The sequence below is a fragment of the Abramis brama genome (assembly GCF_963993115.1).
Source record: "Abramis brama genome assembly, chromosome: 8".
Classification (NCBI taxonomy): Eukaryota; Metazoa; Chordata; class Actinopteri; order Cypriniformes; family Leuciscidae; genus Abramis; species Abramis brama.
This window is the reverse complement of record NC_139970.1, coordinates 6810929-6832919: the sequence shown is the minus strand read 5'-3', so window position 1 is coordinate 6832919 and position 21991 is coordinate 6810929. Positions and strand designations below refer to the sequence as shown.

General features: G+C 36.2%; 1 protein-coding gene across 1 annotated transcript in view; it reads right to left on the bottom strand.

Annotated features, from left to right (window-relative positions):
- LOC311087813 (sacsin-like) overlaps window positions 1–21991 on the bottom strand; it is a 48158-nt gene that overhangs the window by 23484 nt on the left and 2683 nt on the right. Inside the window, 4 exon segments of the mRNA XM_084121284.1 lie at window positions 1006–1152; window positions 3290–3401; window positions 8800–8887; window positions 10969–11023. Coding sequence (XP_083977410.1) covers window positions 1006–1152; window positions 3290–3401; window positions 8800–8887; window positions 10969–11003 — 382 coding nt within the window. The 5' untranslated portion in view covers window positions 11004–11023.

The window sequence follows — 21991 nt, the reverse complement described above, 5'->3', positions numbered from 1 at the left end:
AACGCGTTTTACATTATTCCAAAATTAAGGATAATTTTTGCCTTTAGTATCTCGCGGAAAAGAGATTTCCCCATAGCGTAAGATATTACGCAGTACTCGTTCCCTCTTCTGGAGAGAACCGAGGTTACGTTGGTAACCGAGTACGTTTGTCATTGGGAGAGACAGGACGGGTTATGAACATGATATAGGTATAATATGAGCAAATGATCATAACAGTGATCGGGGAAGAGAAAACACAGACAGACAGCGCTCGAAGCCGCTAACACTCATCATATCGCGTAAATCAGTAGAAAATTAATAGAAATTATGATTGTGTAAATGTATAAATATATCAATATTTCCAGATTTGAACACTTTTGGACTAAAAGTCTGGATGAACACTATTCAGTGAAGCTATGTCTACACAAATAAACAGGAGCAGATGTGACTGAATATGAATGTGTGTTGTTATTCTATTCAAAAGATTTAAAAAAAATTACAGATTGATTATTTTGCACTCCTGAAATAAATTAGGACATTAATGTCATTGCAACCTAGTTTTACCATAAACAGTGGTCAAATATTGAAGCTGGAGTCTTAAATATTTCTAATGATATTCAGTTTGTCCATATCAAGTAAGAGTGTGATGTTTTAATGTGCAGTGAATATTGAACAACAATAATCTGCCATCCTCTGCGATCTTTGTGTATAAAGGTTTTTTTTTTTTTTTTTAAATGCTGGCAGGGAAAGAGTTAAATTTATATGTGTTTATATAATTATATTATTATATAATATGAAATTTATATATTTTATGTTATTTTAGTTTTATTTAAAGATAAACTTTAAGTGAGTGTTAGATGATGGAAAAGAAAATCTAAATGTAAAAAAAAAGGGAAATAAGCATATGCATTTTACTATTAATAATAGACTAGCCATTAAAAAAGGTTACTGTATTCTGTAACAGTCTCTTTCTGTACATAATTCTATGAAGGTTTGCGTTTCTAGTAACTTGTAAGTCTAGTTCACCTGTAATATGATAAACAGAGTTGAAGCCGATCCCAAATCTCCCGACTTTTGTTGGGTCATCCTGCTTGATGCTTCTGCCAACTCTCTGGATTCCCTCCCAGTCTTCCTCTGTGAAGGCTGCATCATTGAAGGCATAGAGAGCCGGTCCTGCCAGATCAAAGATACAAACAGATGATTAAACAAACATGACCAAACAACTTTGTGTTGACCATAAAATTTAAATGGTATTTTTTATTTTTTATTGTGAATTATTTCCTCCGGGACGTTTATTTTGAAATAGCGCGATTGCGGATATGTTGTGACATGTTCAGAGTGCAACAGTGAAAGCAAAACATCGCAGCTTAGCTTACGAGTGCGATCTTCAAACAGTTATGCCTTGGAAAACATTTGACTGTAAGTGATTAACAAGTTTATTCTGCTATAGTATAGTTTAATGTAATAAGTGATTGAACTAGGACAATATTGAAACGAACTTTGTAGAGAATATTTGAAATGAGAGTAAACAGTTGACTGTTATCTAACAATATTATTGTATTTGTTTTCCTGTAATATATATTTACATTATTTTTTGTATTTCAGTTTTACAGTAAAGAATAACCAAGAAAAGTTACGCCTTGGCACTTTATTCCAAAATGTTCACTATCTGTCTAATGGAGCACAGTGACGTTCTATGAGGGCAGAATAAACTTTGAAAATAACACACTTTGCCTATAGTGCAGAAAAGACTTTCAGTATCTGGACAAATCCTGGTCATGACAGAGAAGAATGAGTTATGTCTCCCATACTGTATTTACTGAATTCCCTTATTTTCAGCTCATTTTATTTTAATTTAGGACGAAACTGTGATTTTGACCTGGTTTTGAGATACAAAGAGTTTTGAGACACAATTCTGGTGAATGGAGCTTTTCAAGAGAGAAGCACAGATGTCAGTTATTAATGGCAAAGTGGGTTCAATTTATTATCTTGCTGCCAATTATCATCAATGTCCAATCAACAATCAGATCATTTTTTCCCATGTAAATAGTTCTCATGATCCTCACAACATTTACAGAGCTTCAATTGAGCTTCAATCCACTCCTACTGATATAGTAACATATAATAAAGCTTATACTTATACCTAAACACTTATACTGTTATTCACTAAATTGAAAGATAAGCAAATAGCCCATCTTGTCGCCCACTGACGTCTGTTTGGGCCAGACTAAATCACTGCATTATTAAAGGGATAGTTCACCCAAAAATGAAAATGCTGTCATCATTTACTCTTCCTCAAGTTGTTCCAAACCTGTATGACTTTCTTTCTTCTGCTGAACACAAAAGAAGATATTTTGAAGAAAGTCGGTAACCAAACGACTGATGGACCGTATTGACTTCCACAGTAGGAAAAAAAAAATACTATGGAAGTCAAACAGCAACTGTTTAATTACCAACCTTCTTTAAAATATCTTATTTTGTGTACAGCAGAAGAAAGAAAGTCATACAGGTTTGGAACAACTTGAGGAAGAGTAAATGATGACAGAATTTTCATTTTTGGGTGAACTATCCCTTTAACAGTAGCAATAGTGTAGGGGAAAAGTGTGTGGCAGAAAGTTTTGACCCAAATCGACCTGAGATCATAATCCGCCTTTTGCTGAACTTGCTCTACTTCCTTTTCCCATCGCATATCAGATCGGAAAGGCATGTATTTTCAATAAAAATGAAGACAACATTCGAAAAGTGGAAAAAAAGTGTGTTTATGTGTTTAATAATACATGTGTTTAATAATAAAGTATTTAGGGTTAGGGGTCGGTGTAGGGACGGCTTTATTGTCCCAATAAGGCAGCATCCATTTAATAATTTTAATAAATATAATAATTTACACTCTATGTTATAATTGCATACTGTATAATGTACAACAACACTGAGGTGGAAATGCTATCTGCCACTATTTGAAGTATAAATAGCATCTAACTACTTGTAGTGTAATTAGAATCTATTGCTACTTAAGTTGCACGGTGTAAATATCATCTATCGCTAAGAAAATATGGTATTTTCACTCAGTGCAAAAAGCCGCTGCCAAAAAGTTTGGATTTAATATAAAAACATACTGTACATTTCAGAGCTCAAAACTCGCTCCCCATTAAAAAAAAAGCAGAAGGTGTAGTTGCAAAACTCTTCATGGTTGTGACAAATGAATGAGGACAAATGTAAAACCCTAGACTGTAATATCCTTTGTTGCGGGCTCTACAGTAATTTTATAAAGTTTAAGTCTAGTGTGATTTAAATCTGTTTACGACACAAATACCTTGATACTTTCCGAGCTCTTCAGTCCACAGGCTCTGAGTCTCATAATGCCTCTCGTCATGAATAAACACCACACGTGAAGCTCCTGCATCATCTGCATTCTGGATCAGCTCCTGGTACGTTACAGGATTAATAATAGTTGCCGCAATGCATAGTTGTCATTTTCCTTTTGTAAGTATTTTTCTAGATGTTGTCCATGTTTTATTTCTCAATGACATGCAAGCAAGCAACCAAATAAAGGATTTCAAGAAAAAAAAAAAGGTATTCACTTCCTCCCTGTCACATGAGGCTGTCAACTTCCGAGCCCTAATTCTAGGAAGCATGGCGAAGGCAAAACCTCCAAAAGAAAGGTCATTTTCATGTTACTAATAAGTATTTTTTGTTTACATATATATATCTACATAATCATGAAGGTCTTTAGAATCATCCAAACAAAACAAATCTTACAAGAGATCTATAGTTTTTTGTATACTTAGTCAAAAGTCCAAGAGGCAACTATAGTTGCCGGTGGGCAAATGCCTTGTAAGTACATATATCATGGGAAAATGGGGTATACTGTGTTAACAGGTTAATAAATCAAGGTTATTGTAGAAAATAAATAAGTAGTAAATACTAACTTTCATTCATGGGGATAACATGGATAATTTGACAAGGTTTAGTGTAAGATTTTTGCCCAAATTTTGGAAAATGCAGTTTTAAAAGTAAAAAAAAAAAAAAAATCACTTTAACCAGTAGATGGCTGCAGAGCTCTTAACGTACTAAAAGTTTCAAACTAAAAGACTTCTTTTCACAAGTTTTTACAGGTAGATTCATATCTACATATAATGAAATCACAATTCTAACAATAAAAGTTACTTTTTGTCAAAGTTTAGCAGTTTTTGTACTAAAAAAAAATTATTAGTTTTTCAATAATGTTACATTATGATTAGAATCAAACCTAATCAGGATGTTACAAAGTGAAAAGTTGAAGTTTTTAGAGTTTATCATTTATTTCAAACATCTGTTTTTCATATAATTCTACAAATTTAAAGTGTGCCAATTAATTTCTGTCTATGTGTGTTTTGTGTTGTTTCTGATTTTGAGGATGAATTTTGTCCATTGATGAAATTCATTTGATTCTAATCATAATATAACAGATTATTTTTTTTTTTTCAGTACAAAAAGTGCCTAAACTTTGACAAAAAGTAACTTTTATTATTATAATTGTGATTTCATAATATGTAGTTATGAATACAACTGGAAAAACTTGTGAAAAGATGTCTTTCAGTTAGTCAAATAGCAAATCGTTCTGCAGCCATCTACTGGTTAAAGTGATTATTTGTTACTTTTAAAACGGCATTTTCCAAAAGATGGGCAAAAATCTTACACTAAACCATGTCAAATTATCCATGTTATCCCCAAGAATGAAAGTTAGAAATGTGGGTCAAAAAGACCCTGAACAGCGCACAATGGTTAAGGCAAATGGATTTGTTGTTTGTTGTTTTCATATTCAAGAGATTATAAGCTAGATGCAGTTTTTTTGGGTCTGCATCAAATGTTCTTCGACTTTTATACATAATAAATGTGTTTATGAATAAAGATTGATCTGTTGAAAGCAGTTATTTTGAGATAAATGCCAAATGTTCTCCTCCTATTCATATTTTACATTGAGGGGGTGCATACAACATATTTGCCCACCGGCAACTATAGTTGCCGCACATTCAAATATGATTTTCAAGTAAGAAAAAAAAAACCTGGGGAAAATAAATGCAGAACATGTTCACATAGGACACTATTAACACGATTATATGCATGAAACCATTCAGAAAAATTTGGGCACAAATGGGTTAAAGACAGATACGATGAGATATTTAAGATACATACCATTTAACAACACTGTAAAAAAAAAGTGTAATTTTACAGGTAATTGTCTGTATTTTTTTACAGAATTTTACCGTTTTGTCATTATACAGCAAATATCTGTAAAATAAAAGGCATTTGCTGTAATTTAAAGGTCCATTGTTAAATTTACAGGTAATTGCTTGTATTTTGGTTTTACAGCAATTTTACGTTTTTTAAAAGGAACTTGTCTGTATTTTTACAGAGTTATGTGTAATTTTACAGAAATTAAGTAACATTTTACAGATTTTTTCTGTGAAATTAGAAAACAAAGAAAAGAAGGTATAACTGCGGAAATCAGCATCTATTCAATATGTTTTTCTTACAGATTATTAAGCATGTGGGGGCTAAAGTGAGTTTTTTTTAAGGTTAAATAAAAGTATTTGTAGGCCCTACCATAGACTGTGATTTGTACATACAGTACCCTACATAGACTACAGTAGGCCTGAATTATTTTTTATTTCACATTTTATTTTATACTCATTTTGATCATTATTTCATTGTCTTATTCTCCCATAATTTCATGTATATTTTATGAATATTTTTCCAAATCTCCGTTGCTGCACATTCAGGGCTTTGTGTGTTTGTGTGTGTGTGTGTGTGTGTGTGTTTGAGTGCGCGCGCGCGATGACGCAGGTTCAAATTCATTTCCGCTGTTTACTCCCGCCCACAACGGTTAACGTTCGCTGATCAGTCGAGTTTGGGCAAGCGGGAGATTTGAATTCAGTCTACTCTCGTGAAGTGGATTGTGAGATCAACAACAGGGGTTCAAAGCAATCGTATTCGTCAAGAGCAGCCGTGAGCAGGAGCTCTGTTTTTAGTCAGTCCGTTTGGATTCTTCGGAAATAACGCCCTTTTCAGTGAGCCTTGTTCGTCACGGCGGACATCATGCCAACCGATCACCGGCTGAGGTAAGAGTCTCATTATACTAAGTTACATGTGAACGATATTTTATAGTACATTTGTGTTAAGTTTACAGTTTTCAAGCTAACGTTAGCATTCTTAAATGATGTTCAGTTAACTGGCGAGAGCTGGAGGGCAAAACACTAAAAATGTAGCATGCGTCTTTACATTTTCCATCTGTTTTAAGAAAGATCAGTTGAACCCACACCTCAAAAGACCTAAAACGAGCTTTCGTAGACTTGTTATACATATCAAAGTCCGTTTAATTGTATATAAAATCTTCGTTAATACGCGATACTATCTGTCAGTAAATCAATCTCTTAAATGGCGGGACATTTTGAAACACTGCCTGGAAGCTGAAAACTCTTCTCTTAAAAAATATCCTTGGTTTTAATTATAGTAAAATTATAGTAACCACGTTTTTGGCGGATTTTTATTACTATTTTTAATAACCACAGTTATACTACAAATAGGCCTACCATGTTTGTTTGTTTTTTTGTTTGTTTCTTTGTGGTTTAAACCATAGTTAATTTTCGTAAGGGTTGACGTGGCTATCTAAGTTAGACTGTTAAGAAAACGAATTCAGTAAATACTGTAACTTACTTGATACAGGAAAGCACATGAGACTAGAATATGAACACAACATGATAAATTGCATATTCTGGCTGCATCTGCTTGCCAACACGTAACGTTAGCTATAGAATGCATACATGTGCATATATTAGGCTTATAAAATAAAAGTTGATAGAATGTTTGTGTTCTGATGAAGAAATTAACTTATCTACATTTTGGATGAACTGGGTTCATCATAGTAGCCTTTTTCATATGATACTTTTGATCATTGGTTATGAAAATTGCATTGATCAAGATGAACAGAAAGTTAACTTACACCCCTAGGTGTCTCAGCTCAAACCTTCACTGTTAGCCTTTCCTGCTCAGCTTCCAGATCATAGTCAGTTGAGGTTTTGCATTGTCCCAGTGGAACATATTCTGACATGTGCAAATGTAATACTGAGTTGTTAATTTTTTTTTTTTTGTGATTTCAGGTCAAGTGGAAAGCAGAATGATCATGGCAAACAAGGTATAGGAAGAAGTAATTTAAAATATTGTTATGGCTGAGTCATCTGATTCCATATGATTGCACTAAAAGTGGCAGAACATTTAATTTGTTTTATACTGTATTTTCCCATATGAATATTATTCATTTGATCCTTTGTCAGGCCACTGTAGCTGCACAAGGTTTGGTTTTACTACAGTAAGACCACGATTGTGTTAGATTCCACCCATCTATTTATTTATTATTATTATTTATTTTTTTTGTAGTGTAACTAGGCTCTGTCATTTAGAAACATGACTTTTTCTATCACTTAATGACACATATCTCTACCTTTAATTCCAGCCAGAGGATCTGATGGTTGCTGCTCGCATCTCAGCCTACCTGATGGAAAATTCTTGCTGGATGAATGACCTTCACCTTCAACTCAACCTTGCCAAGGCAGACCTGCTTATGGTTTCAGCCAAACCATCCTTGCTGTGTGATCCTGCTGATTTGCCTTATACAACACCAGAAAGATCCGGCCCTTCCTATCGGAGCCACACAACTCCTTGTCTAAGCTCTTGTTCTATCCAGACTGGACTATTGTAATGCTCTCCTGGCAGGCCTTCCAGCATCAGTCAAACCTCTGCAACTGATCCAGATGCTGCAGCAAGACCTAAACTCACTGCTTCAGATCTATGTGTCTCCAGAAGCTTGTGTTCTGCAAGTGAACGGCGCCTTGTGGTGCCATCATCCCAAAGAGACAAAATCACTTTCACTGAACTTTCCCTGGACTGTTCCCTGCTGGTGGGATGAACGGCGCAACTCAACACATTTTCAAGAAACTGCTAAAGATCCATCTTTTCATAAACACTTGACCCAATAATACTAAATCTTTGTTTTAATAAAAAATAAATAAAATTGTGCACTGTGCTACACTAACTGGGACTTGTCACTGCACTTGTTGCTTCTATTGTTCTCTTAATATAAATATAAAGTCTTTTAATGTGGATATTTTTACATGTTCTAAATGATATACTAAGCCTGTATTTCCTATCATTCACGTATGTTGATGCTCAGTGTTTGTTTAATGAGTAATACTGTAAATGTGCAGGTATTCCGTACTTGTACGTTTAGTTAATTTAACAGAAATTGATTGTACATTTGCTATTATTAAGTGCTTAATTAGAGATTGGTCAAAGTTGTGAAACTGGATCTGCAAAAAAATAAAAACTGTAAATATACAAACTTTGTATTTGAATTTATGGACTTATTACATTTTTATACATAAGTTCATAGTTATTTTACACAGAAAAACTATATATTAAAAGATAATTACTGTAGATAGACAGAGCATTATTATAAAATAACTTTATAAAACCCTAAATTTACAGTTTAACCTTAAAGTTAAATGTTCTTTTTATGTAATTTGACATAATTTATCTGTTTTTCCACGGTTTAATAAGCCATTATTAACAGTAATGTACTGTAATTTAATTAATTTTGACCGTAAAGTCAATTCTGTATTTTTACGGTTTTTGCCTGTAATTTTGTGAAATGGTAATTTGCTGTAATTTAACAGAACCCGTCTGGAAACTTTGCTGCCAGAGATTTACCGTTTTTTTACGGGATTTTTTTTTACAGTGAATGATGAGAAAGTATTTATGCAACATTTAAAACTTTTTTTAGCCTACCTTCAATATCTGTCCTCCATCTGGGTACCTTCTCAAAATTTCTTTCAAGTAATCAATGAATGGTGGAGACGTCGCACCAAATTTATTTCTGCATTGAACAATGTAAAGTTAATCACAAACTGCACAAAACATATACAGAGCAAAATCAAGGTTCATGTAATTGTCATGTCTATTCAGTTTTGTTAGTTCTTAGTTTCTGTTTTCCTGGACTTTCAGTTTGTTTTCATCATTCACATGTGTTTCTTTGTCTCAGTTTCCCGCCAGTTATCAGTTGTCATGGACACTCATCTAATCATCTCACCTGTTTGTTATCATCTCTTTATCGTGTGTATTTAAGGCCTTGTCCACACAGAGATGCGTTTAGTTGTATACATACAAATTTTGTCTGTTGAAGCTCTGTCCTCTGTGCCGGGAGCAGCAGCTCATTTGCATATAAAGGAACAGACACAAAACCGCGTGTTTTTGCTCACCCTCAAAAAGTGACAACTTTAACATGCTAAATAAAAATATCTGTGGGGTGTTTTGAGCTAAAACTTCACATACACACTCTGGGGACATCAGAGACTTATTTTACATCTTGTGAAAAGGGCATTATACCACCCCTTTAACCTCACACAAACATGCACTGAAAATTTCAAAAACTTTTAGCCTTTTATGTTCAATCCGGAGTCAGACAATGATGGAGAGACTCAAGAAGAAGTGACAACATGTAGAAGCAACAGGACATTTCTGAATGGTTAGTTGATGAATTTATGTTGCTTATATGTAGTTATCTTCTAGTCATTGATTAGCATATTCTGTCTTGATAATCTATAAATCGTATCCAGGGGGCGGGGTTTATGTAAGTTCTAGGGTTGGTGACGCCACTAACCCGGGAGGAATGTTGTGTAGTCTCTACCAGCCGTTTGTTGTAGTCCTTAAAAAGCGATTTCTTTATAAGCAAATATCTCCCTTTGCTTTGAACTTTGAGCGTTGTAACTTTGCAGATGTTGTTTATGCTCAAACAGCAACATTACACACTAACTAAAGTTAGAAAAGTGAAATCATAATCAACCACCCCTTTAAGTTAATCATCAATTACTAGTGTGTTTGTGCAATTTGCATTTAGAAGATATAAGCATTCAAAACAATGATTTTGATGGCATCACTCTGCACTTCAGCTTCATCTGATTTTCTTTCCAATCAAATGCTCTCTAGAATCTGAAGCTCCGCCCCCTACACTATAAATAGATGCTGAAGCTGCAGCACATAGTGCATTCAGACAATGTAAATATGCTTTCCATTGGGGCTGTTGTATTACAAATGTATTAAAATGTTTAATTTAGGTTTACATTGAATTTAGCATGTTAAGGTTAGGTATAAATTATTATTATCAGAGTTTTCTAGCAAAAGACTCCGGTCAGTCCTGTTTTACTGAAACTCTTAATGGCTCTTAGAGCTTGTGTTTTAGCAAGAGAGTCCTGCCAGTCCTGTACTCGGGTCTCAGCATTTGAATAGATATGCTGAGTGGATTAGGATGGGCAGCACTCTCAAGTCTCGAACAGGTTCCTAAACCTGTCTCATCACAAAAGTTATGGTATCTGCCCCTAAATGTATATAAACTGTATGAGAACGTCCACTTAGTCAGACTTTTGAAGAACTGCAGCCACGTCAACGCGAAGTCCTCAATAAACAATAACTTCTTCAACGTGATCCCAAAGTCTCCTGGTCTTCGATTCTGAGTTTCCAACAGGGCGAATGAAGAGTCGGCATAGACCAGAAAACATATCAGACCCATTTGAATTCTGCACAGAATGCTTTATTTTAAAGCAATATGGAGGAGATCAGGAGGAGAAACGGTTAGAGATTAGGAGGAAACTGAGGCTTTACCGAACTCAACGGCTCTGGCTGAACTGTTATTTAAACGAAACACTATTGGCTATTTAAAAAGGGGAGGAGCTGATCGATATGCTGATCAGTGGACATTACGTCAACACATTGATTAATGCTGTGCGTTTCAAGGCACTTCAGTGGGACTTTAAATGCATACAGGGATGATTAACATAACCAGGAACAAATGCAAACTCAATCAAAAAATGTGGAGACAAACTAGCAAGGGGGAACACAGGCAAACAAGAACAAAACTGGACATAATCATAACAAAAACATGTAGTGAATAAAACCACATACTTCTTTTTCTTCTTTTGCCTCAATGCTGAACTCATTGTTCTTCTTTTACATTCTCCTGTGTGGATACAAATTTTAACTGTTTAAAAAACAACAATTAACTTTAAAATTCTCCAAATTCTTAAAAGAAGCCAACTTTTCGAAAAAATAAATAAATATAATGCTTATAAGATTACACACACCTCGCAGAATCTGCTAAATGTTAATCTTTGAAAAAAAATAAGATTTTTGAAGAAAAAATTATTTTTATGCGATCATAATTTTTTTTTCTTTTTCTTTATTTTGTACTGCCCTGAATAGGCTAAACAGCATAACTGAAACAGGTCAGAGTACTGTGTGTTGTTGGTTGATCTACAACTGTTTTCATGTTTTGTGATGGTTGTTCATGAGTCTAGCAGTGAAACTGTCCGCTGTTCTTCAGAAAAATCCTCCTGCACATTCTTTGATTTCCAACATTTTCTATTGCGATGCGTATTACTATGCGGAAGGCGACGTTGGAGGAACTAGATCAACCAAAACGCCACTGCCTTAAAAAACTTTTTAGCATGATTAGAAATTCACGTCTGAAAAAACATTGATCTTATGAAAAATGTTAAAAGGCAGATGTGGTGGGTTGTTATATACCCCTTTATAATTTTTGTCATGACTTTTTTAAATATTGGATCTTTAAATATGTCGTATGGTTTATATGGTTGTCGTAGTACAGTAGAAAGAAGTGATCTTTTCAATTATTTAATTCTTAAAAAGACTGATGTGATCTTCAGGAAATGCACACAGATTTGCAGAACCAGTCACAGTGGTTTAGTGATTGGAAGGGTAATGTGCTTCTGAGCCATGTGGCACAAATGTTAGTGCAGGGGTAGCAATTTAGTTTTCACCCCGGGTTTGTGGTATTTTAAAGAGTTTTGAGATAATACCAGGGAGAATATTATGAGTAGATGTTACTTTAGGTGACACAATTTTTTCTCAATTTAATGTGTATGCTCCAAATGATGGCCGGGAGCGTATTGCTTTTTTTGAAAAACTATCAGATGCATTATCGTACTGTCCCCTGGATAATATTATTATACTGGGGGGATTTTAATCACACTTTAAATCAGCAATTGGATCGGAATCATAATGAACCACATCCTCCTTCAGCCAAGATTCTGAAAAGTATAGTTGATTGTTATAATTGTGTTATAAATTTGTGGAGAGATGCATTTCCTGGGCTTAGACTGTATACTTGGATGAAAATGACTTCAAATAATATGTCTGGAGCTAGACTTGATCGTTTTTATACTGAATTATGTAATAGGGGAAGGTTGTTTAGAAATTCTATTTTACCCACTTTTCTCTCAGACCATCATTATATTTCTATGGCTATTTCTGTTGACTCCACTAAATCTTATGATTCACTTTGGCACTTTGATAACGGGTTACTTCAGGATCACTGCTTTATCCACTCTTTTCACCTCTTTTGGAATTCTTGGAGAGAGGAGAGAGTAAATTTCCTATCTTTGAGTCAATGGTGGGATGTGGGCAAGGTGCAGATCAAGATCTTTTGTCAGCAGTGTACTGCACATACCAGGGGTGCCCTAGTGGAGAAAATGAAAGCCCTTGAACAAGAAATCCTTGGACAAAGCAGTCACAGTGCCACAGGATTCATCTCCACTGACTCTTTCGAAAGAAAGACATTTCTTTTACGCAGCTTAGCGGAAGAACAAGGCAAAACTGCCCTTTTGAGGGTGAAGTTCACCCGCCTAAATGATATGGATTCTCCTACTGCTTTTCTCTCTGCATAAGCATCTTCATCAACTGAAGCTTCCAGAACAGGGATGGGCAACTTCGGTCCTGGAGGGCCACTGTCCTACAGAGTTTAGCTTCAACCCTAATCAAACACACCTGAACAAGCAAATCAAGGTCCTGAGGATTACTAGAAAATTATAGGCAGGTGATTTTTTCAGGGTTGGAGCTAAACTCTGTAGGACAGTGGCCCTCCAGTTGCCCATCCCTGTTCCAGATGGAAGAGTATTACAACAAAAACAGAAATGAATGCTTTTGCTATTTCTTTTTATAAAGATTTTTACCATTCAGAGCCATGTAATGGAGTAGAAGCTGACGTTCTACTGAGTGATTTACCACAATTATCAAACAGGGAAGAGATGGATCTTGAGAGCCCTTTGACAATGGCTGAACTTTAGAATTATTTTAGAACACTGCAGCACTGGTGGGATTTCGGGAAATTCCGGATAAAGCAGTTTTGTCAACAACACTCAGAATGTCACTAGAGAGGTAATTCTGAGATTGAACTCCTTAGAGAATGATACTTTTAAAACGGCAAGAATTGGCTTACTTGCCTGGAAATCAAAGCGATGTGGATTCTCTCATGAAAAAATAAGAAGACTCAGTTATCTGACCTATTAGGGGTTAAAACACAGGGTACTCTGGTCAGGTCATGATTTTTAAGTGTAAATGTGATGGATGCACAGTCAAGTTTTTTTTTTTTCAGTTTGGAAAGAAAAAATGAACAGAACAGGGTCATTCATGCTTTATGTTCTGAATCTGGAGCATTATTAACTGACCCCAAAGACATTCATAAGTGAATCTTTATATAAAAATGAGCTTGGTCCAGATTATTTAGTGTTTTTTTAATATATTTTTTTTATAGTCATCCTCAAGTGTCAGAGGAAGTCAACGCAAGGATTTCATGTGCTTTGACTATGGGGAACTGTGTTAAGCCCTCCAAGGTATGGAGCTAGGAAAAGCACCAGGGATCGACGATCTGCCAGTTTACTTTTATAAGTCATTTTGGTCGTAGCTTGGAGAAGACTTGCTGGAGGTACTGAATGACAGTTTAGCCGGAGGGCTACTGCTGTTGAGTTGCCGAAGAGCAGTCTTGACTGTCCTACTCAAAAAGGGTGATCTGACAGACATCAAGTGCTGGTGGCCGATCTCCCTCCTGTGCAGTGACTATAAGCTAGTATAAGGACTTAGAATACACATATGACCCGAGAGCGGGATGCATATGGAAAACTCAGAGGTACCCAGCCTGCAGGGTGGAATGTTTCAATCTCGAGATGGCAAGAGGTGATAGGCTTCTAAGTGAAACCCCCATTTCGTCATTCACTGACGTAACTCGTAGTGACTGAACAAAAGGGAACAATATAATGACGGATGTTTCTGTTTTATCTGTTGGGTTTTCAGATTACCATTTGATATTATATGCTTTGAATATGTAAGAACTGATTTTCCTGCTAAGACAAAAGCTGAGATAAAACTCACCCTGCAATAAAGCAATAAAATGCACCATGGACAAAAGATCGCAAAGAAAGAGCATAGGACATTGTCTTGCCCAAACTTATCTCCTTGTTTATACGGTGGGTACGGAAAGTATTCATATCCCCGGTAAATATGATCAAAAATGGCTGTAAAAAATAAATCTTTCATTTAAAATTTTTTATCTTTCATTCAGAAAATTGGCAAAAATCTAATCTTTCATTGAAGTAAAAGAATTCAAATTGGGGGGGAAATCACATTATGAAATAAATGTTTTTCTCCAAAACACGTTGGCCACAATTATTCATACCCCTAGAATGTTTTATGAATAAAATATCTCTGAAGTATATTCCCATTAATATTTACCTTTTTCAGCACACCAGGGGGACTAGGAACATGAAATTGTCCAGCCATGACTTCTTGTTTCACAGGATTTTAAATATGAGGAAACACAAAGGCCAAATTCCCTTAATCATCCATCACAATGTGTAAAACCAAATAATACAGTTCTGATTTGCAGCAAAAGATTGTTGAGCATCACAAAATAGAAAGTGGCTGTAAGAAAATAGCTAAATAATTGAAAATACCCATTTTGACCATCAGGGCAATAATTAAGAAGTTATAATCAACTAAAGATGTTATGAATCTGCCAGGAAGAGGATGTGTGTCTATATTGTCTTAATGCACGGTGAGGAAGATGGTTTGAGTGGCCAAAGACTCTTCAAGGATCAAAGATGGAGAATTGCAGAGATTAGTTGAGTCTTGGGGTCAGAAAGCCTATTAAAGAAAAATCAAACCCCTACATCACCACATGTTGTTTGGGAGGGTTTCAAGAAAAATGCTCCTCGCTCCTCCAAGAACAAACTCCAGCATATTCAGTGATCAGACACGACTGGATCTTCAGATGGCACAGGGTTCTGTGGTCAGATGAAACTAAAAAAAGAGCTTTTTGGCAGCAAACACGCTAGATGGGTTTGGTGCACACAAGGATAAAAAGTACCCCATGTGTACAATTTAATATACCATTGGATCTTTAATGTTGTGGGCCTATTTTTCTGCTGGAGGTCCTGGACTTCTTATTCAGATTCATGGCATCGTGGATTCTATCAAATATCAACTGATAAAAAAATCCAAACCGGGCGGCTTCTGCTAGAAATCTTATAATGGGCTGTGGTTGGATCTTCCTTCAGGACAATGATCCAAAACAAACATCAAAATCAACACAAAAATGTGTTAGGGAGCACAAAAAGCATCTGCCATGAGCGTCCCAGTTCCCTGACCTGATGAGTGGAGTGAACTGAAGAGAAGAAGCAACAACATGGATCTGGGAGTCTGAAGGATCTGGAGAGATTCTGTATGAAGGAATGATCGCTGATCTCTTGTCAGATGTTCTCCAAACTCATCAGGCATTATAGGAGAAGACTCAGAGCTGTTATCTTGGCAAAAGGAGATTGCAAAAAGGTATTTACTAAAAGGGTATGAATAATTGTGGCCAACGTGTTTTGGAGAAAAACATTTACTTCATAATGAGATTCCCCCCCCAATTTGAATTCTTTTACTTTAATGAAAGGTTAGAATTTTGCCAATTTTTTGAACGAAAAATCAATTTTTTTGAATGAAAGATTTATTTTTTACAGACATTTTTGATCATATTTACCGGGGATATGAATACTTTCCGTACCCACTGTATATGCATTCCCCCTCTTCCTATTCCCTTCCTTTCCCCCTGATTCAAGTCACTAAAAGTTCACTAAGAATGTCTATATATCACATATGATGTATCTTGTCAATCTATTGTTTTCCCTTTAATGTTTGGTATCATTTTAAATGTCTCAGTGCGACTGGTAAAATGGTCTTAATTTCATTGCAGTCATTGGTATTATGAGAAAGATTGAGAACTTAGGAAATTCCTGTTCTCCTCTTTGGGTGATGTCTCTTCAAGACATCTACTGTAATAATTCTCCCCTCTCCCCCGAAATCAGGTGTTTCCCCCCTGGGGTACATGAATTGACCCAAAACAACTCTAAAAAATATTTGTACAACCCTTTTGTTCTGGTCTGGGTATTTAAGGGTAAGTGGCAGAGCAGTCTCGGGGAACCTGTAACAAGGAAAACCACCATACAGTGCTGTTTCAATGTTTTCCCATTGGAAAACACTCACACACCACTGTGAGTCTCTGTCAGTAATGCATTTCTTACGCTTGGAGTTTATAATTTCTGAATTGGCTTTTAATCATTTACTTGTGAAATTGGCATGATACAATTTCACCTGACAAATAAAATATTATATTTGATTTATTTTAAATTATTCTGAAATCATTATTTTAGTAGATTATAAGGAGGCTGATGCTACTGAAAATCTTAGTTAGGGTAGGTCAAACTAAAGGTGCATGTATGAACGGAGCAGTAGGCACGTCATCTGAAGACCTTTTGATTTCTGTCTATCACTGATTTAGAAAGTTGTATGGAAATGGCTAAAATAAACTACTAAAGTAATTACTAAGTAATAAAAAATACTTTTTTGTACGAGTGAGCAGTAGGCAACCAACTTAAGAGGTATTAGCAAACCCTGCATCCACTGACTAAAGTAAGAACTGACAATCTTGTGTCCATGAGAAACACGATTCGGTCAACGTGATCTCTATGCGGCATTGGGTCCATTATGAATTAATAATTGAAAGTATGGATAATCAAAGATCGAAATTAAGTCATAATCAATATTTATGAATATTTTCTAATAAGAAACGTGATCTTAATTTTAATAATCATTTGAAATTGGAGTCAGATTAAGCGTAGAGCTAAAGTAATATTGAAACTAAATTCTAATAAATTAAGTGAACTTCACTGGAGCGCTGAAAAGACATACACTCATTATACCTTTGCCCACATCCGTTGGATTCCGTTGTTGGGCCAATGGGTGGCCTTTACAAATATGAAAAGAACTTCAAAACTAAATTATTGTTGCCATTTTAATACTAAAATATTGCAGAACTCAACTTTGTGAGAATTCTTTTGGAATGACTGGAAGTTGAAAATTTGCTTATGTGATGGGAGGTTGGTAAAGCAAACCTAAGAATCTTGTCAAAATTATAGTTCACATTCTACTTCTATGGTGAAAGCAGCGATACAAAAACTTCAAAGGGATATACAAGCTTTGTAGAATATTCTTGTGAAAAATATTGATGATGGAAAGATACAAAATGAACATTTGAATATAAAGAAAGAACTTGGTTCATTATTACAAGAACAAGTGAAGGGAGTGTTAATAAGAGCAAGAATTTGTTCCAATAAAGACATGGATGCTACTTCCTCAATTTTTTTTTTTATCTTGAAAAGAAAAGAGTCCAACAAAAGCAAATATATTATCTTTGTCGGCCTGATGGGGTCATAACCTCTTACCCAGTGGAAATAAGGAAACTGGCAGTTAATTTTTATACAGACTTGTATGATGTTGAGACTTGTGATCTTGCATGTTATGTGTTTCTGATTTGCTGAGGGATCTACCGAAACTGACAAATGAACAGAAAAAAATCATTGGATGGACTAATTACTTTTCAGGAGATCACTGAGGCAATGAGACAGTGATCAAATGGCCGTTCTCCAGGAATTGATGGATTGCCAGTAAAGTTTTATCAGACATTTCGAAATGTACTGGGAAATGACTTGTATGAAGTTTTATTGGAAAGTATGAGGAATAAGTTACTTCCTATAAGTTGTCGAAGAGCAGTCCTTTCTTTGCTCCATAAAATAAAGTTAAAATAAAATTCGATAAAGTCAATCATGCATATTTTTTTGAGGTTTTGAAAAATGTTGGGTTTGGGAAGAATTTCATCAAATATTCAACTGCAATATTCTGAAGTTTTTGTGATTGTGAAAGCTGGTGGAGGATTGAGTGCACCAAGACCTGTGTTAAAAGGGATTAGGCAAGGCTGTCCACTGTCTGGACAATTATATAGCCTTGTTATTGAGCCATTGTTGTGCAGGCTAAGAAGAGATCTCAATGGAATTAAGGTTCCTGATGTAAATGTCATGCATGGAATCTCAATATCAGCTTAGGCTGATGATGTTACTGTTTTTATTTCAAATCAAAATGATGTTAATATTTTAACTGAAACTATGGAAAATTATGAAAAGGCATCATCAGTAAGGGTAAGCTAGGGAAAAAGTTATATAGACTTATTATTGTTCAGTGGAAAAGTGGGCAATGACCTCCAAGATTACCTGGTGTATTGTTGTGGGAAAGAGATTGGCTGAACATGCTAGTGTGGTTTATTTATATATTGTTTTATTTTTTTGGAAATAAAGAATTTCAGAATAGAAATTGGGAGGGAATGCTGGAAAAGGTGTCTGCCTGATTGTCAGAAATCACTATTAGCATTGAAGTCATACAGAGGAAGAGTTCTGGTTGTAAATAATTTGGCTGCCTCAACTTTATGGCATAGACTCATTGTAATGGAACCACCTAAAGAATTTATTTGCAAAATACAGAGGACATGTGTGGAGTTTTGGAGTGGAGAACATTGGATTCGAGCAGCAGCACTCTACCTTCCCGTTTACGAGGGAGGTCAAGGTCTGGTGGATGTGCGGAGTAAGGTCTGTGCTTTTAATACAAGCAGCACAGAGATTCCTGTATTATAAGGACTTAACTTGGACTCAGACTGCAAAAATGATTCTACAAAAAGCAGGTGGTCTTAAATTAGACAGACATCTGTTTTTAATGGAACTGGATAAAGTGAATCTGTCTGAGGTTACACCTTTTTAACGGCCAATGTTGCACTCTTGGAGAACGGTTTTAAAGTGGAAAGAGATGTTGATGAATCTGGGAGTTGGATACGAGAGGAAGTTTTGTTTTTCAACCCAATAATTCAGACAAGACTTTTGTCATCTGTAAGCGTGTGTGCATGTTTACAAAGACATGGCATTCTGAAGCTGTGGCAACTTTTAAATAATGGCCGATGGAAATCCGTAGAAACCTTGAAATAAGTAACAGGTTTAAAGTCCTTGCGCTTGACGGAAAAGCTGGTGGAAGAAATTGTTAATGCATTACCAAGTGACTTTAGGAAAACTATTGGACAAGAATTTCCATCAGACATAAGTAATGAGAGTTGCTGTTGTCGTCGGCGAAAGACGAGGATTAATCAGCAGTAGGGCTGTCACTTTTGTGAAAAAATCATTTTTGATTTTTGAGACAGTGTATTGAGATAAGTGTTCATTGAATCGATTGTAAAATCGATTTTCCATGACTAAAAATAAAAGACGTTTCCATTTTCAACGCCAAATAACGGATGAACGTAAAGAGATCGCTGGAAACGCACAAGTCAGCAATATTTCTTATTTATTGGCATGAAGTTTCGTGCAGAATAACAAACAACAGGAAATTCTTGAAAAAAAATATATGCAGAGTGGACTGCTGCCATAACATAAATGAAAAACATTACTGCAGGTTTCAACCCGGCTGCATTTATGATTTAGGCATTTCAAAAATCTCCAAAATTATTTTAAATAATGATTCAATCCATTTCAAACAACTGTTCAAAAATGAAACTTTAAATGGACTTACTTGAAGTTGAGAACAGGCCATGTGTGTTTTTTATTGAACGTAACCGACACTTAGGCTAGGCGGCCGCGGCACTAGGCAGCAGGGCCTGAAATTAACACCCGACCACACGCCAAATGCGGGTGAATTCTGCAATTGGCGGGTAACACTGTCAATCTACCTGCCACATTGGCAGGTAGCCAATGAGAATCGACCCTTCGCGGGGAGTTTGATTGACGGCGATCTGGCCAATAATAATCCACCGAATCCGCCTTTTTTTTTTTGTCCGACAAAGCAGTCAGGAGAGTTCAACGTTGGATGATTTGAACTTGAAAAAACGGAGTGTACTGAGTAGACCTACTGACATCTTTCCACAGTTAAAACTTCATTCCTTCTTATGTTCATTCATGTTTATTTTATGCTATAAATTAACTAGAAGGAAGAGATGATCGGTTCACAAGCAGCTTTAACTGAGGCACCACAGCGATCTGTCAAGACACATTACAGAGCCACAAAACGGTATTGTCTAAATTTCTTTAAAAATGACCAAATTTTAACGTTGATACTTTGTTTAAAATCAAAAGTAACCTGGACTGTCTTGTCTGTCAGCGTGTTGTCAGTGTCTCTGCTGCGCGATGTGTTTTTCATTGCGTGAGATCATGGTTTGGCGTGAGCGCGGTGTAGCTTGTCGGACATAGCAACAGTAACTAAAGCGGCTGGGTCTTTGCGTTTTTTTTTTGTTTTTTTTTTGCAACTGTTGTTCTTTGACATTTAAACGAAGTCAGCCATAACGCACCAAACTCGAATACTGCGCGTCTAAATTCGCGCCTAACGTGCTATTTATGAAGGTATTTTTGGTACTGAACACATGTGAGAGCGGAATTTGTAGCTGTAGAGCATACCCACACATGTGTATCAAAAATACCTTCATAGCTATTCGCGTCCGGTGTGAACGCACCAACGGTTCCTGAACGCTGTAACTAACAGCTGCCCAGCGATCAACACAGCCGCGTGTGATTTGTTTACATACGAGCTGCACTAGGTCTATATCTGTATTCTAAGAGTTATTATTACTTGTATGGATCTCGTTAATAACTTGACAGCACTTAAATGTGTATTCTTACAAGTTAAAGAACAAATGTTTGTGCAGTTCCTTTTTTTTTTCACCTTTTATGAGGCAAAAAAAAAAAAAAAAAAAAAACTGGCTGGTAAAAAGTCACTGTGGCGGGTGGATTTTTAAATCCACCTGCCACAGTGGCTGGTGGTCAAAAAAGTTAACTTCAGGCCCTGCTAGGCAGGCATAATGAAATGCGCAAAAAGGCTAGGCCCATTACAAATTATTGGACAGGAAAACAAGTCGATCAACATTTTGGGGGTCTAGAGCAGAGCGTTTTTTATTCACTATATGTCCAGCTGTTGAGAAGACGCGCTCCGACCGCACTGATGTCCCAGGGACACTCGGGTACTTCATTGCCAGCTGCGCAAGGTGGGGGTATTTCGTACTGCCAGTCTTCCACCACAAAAGCGAGTCACTGTCAGCTGGTAATGGTGGCTCCTTTTCATAACTCATCATCTCCTGTAAGAGGTCGCTTTCGACGTCATTAGGTCTTTCGTAGCCCCTTGAGTAGATGTCTCCAAACAGATCCCCCATTGCTGTTAAGGCCGTCTTTCCTGTGCTTGAACCCGAGCTGCATGGCTCCGCCTCCACGGGTTCGTCATTGTCAGACTGCAGTGACAATTCCTCTCTAATTTTTGCGTGCACCTGTTGCTTCTGTTTCTCCGTTATATGGATTAAACAATGAAACCGAGGATCCAGGTAAGAAGCTTTATTCAAAAGCATAAATGTCGCTTCCTTTTTGGGGTCATAGCGTTTGCTCAAATCTGCCTCGATTTTAGTTGCCATTTCCCTCAAGCAAGACCTCTTGTCTGACTCTGACCGGATTTTTTTAACTTGAGACAAAAGAATATGTTGCAAAGGCAGTACAGCTGAGGATGTGGGGTATTTGCATGTGGACAACGCTTGGGTGGCGACTTTGAAAGGTTTAAGTGTCTCTCGCACCTGTTCAACCAGGCGCCACTCAGTTGTGGTCAGTTCTAGATTAGACATTTTTTTGTCAAATATCACAGCTGCCACGGCTGCTTGTTGCTCAGATGCCCTACAAATCATATCGTAGGTAGAGTTCCATCATGTCACACAATCATTGATTAGTTTATCTGGCTTTAAACCTAGCAT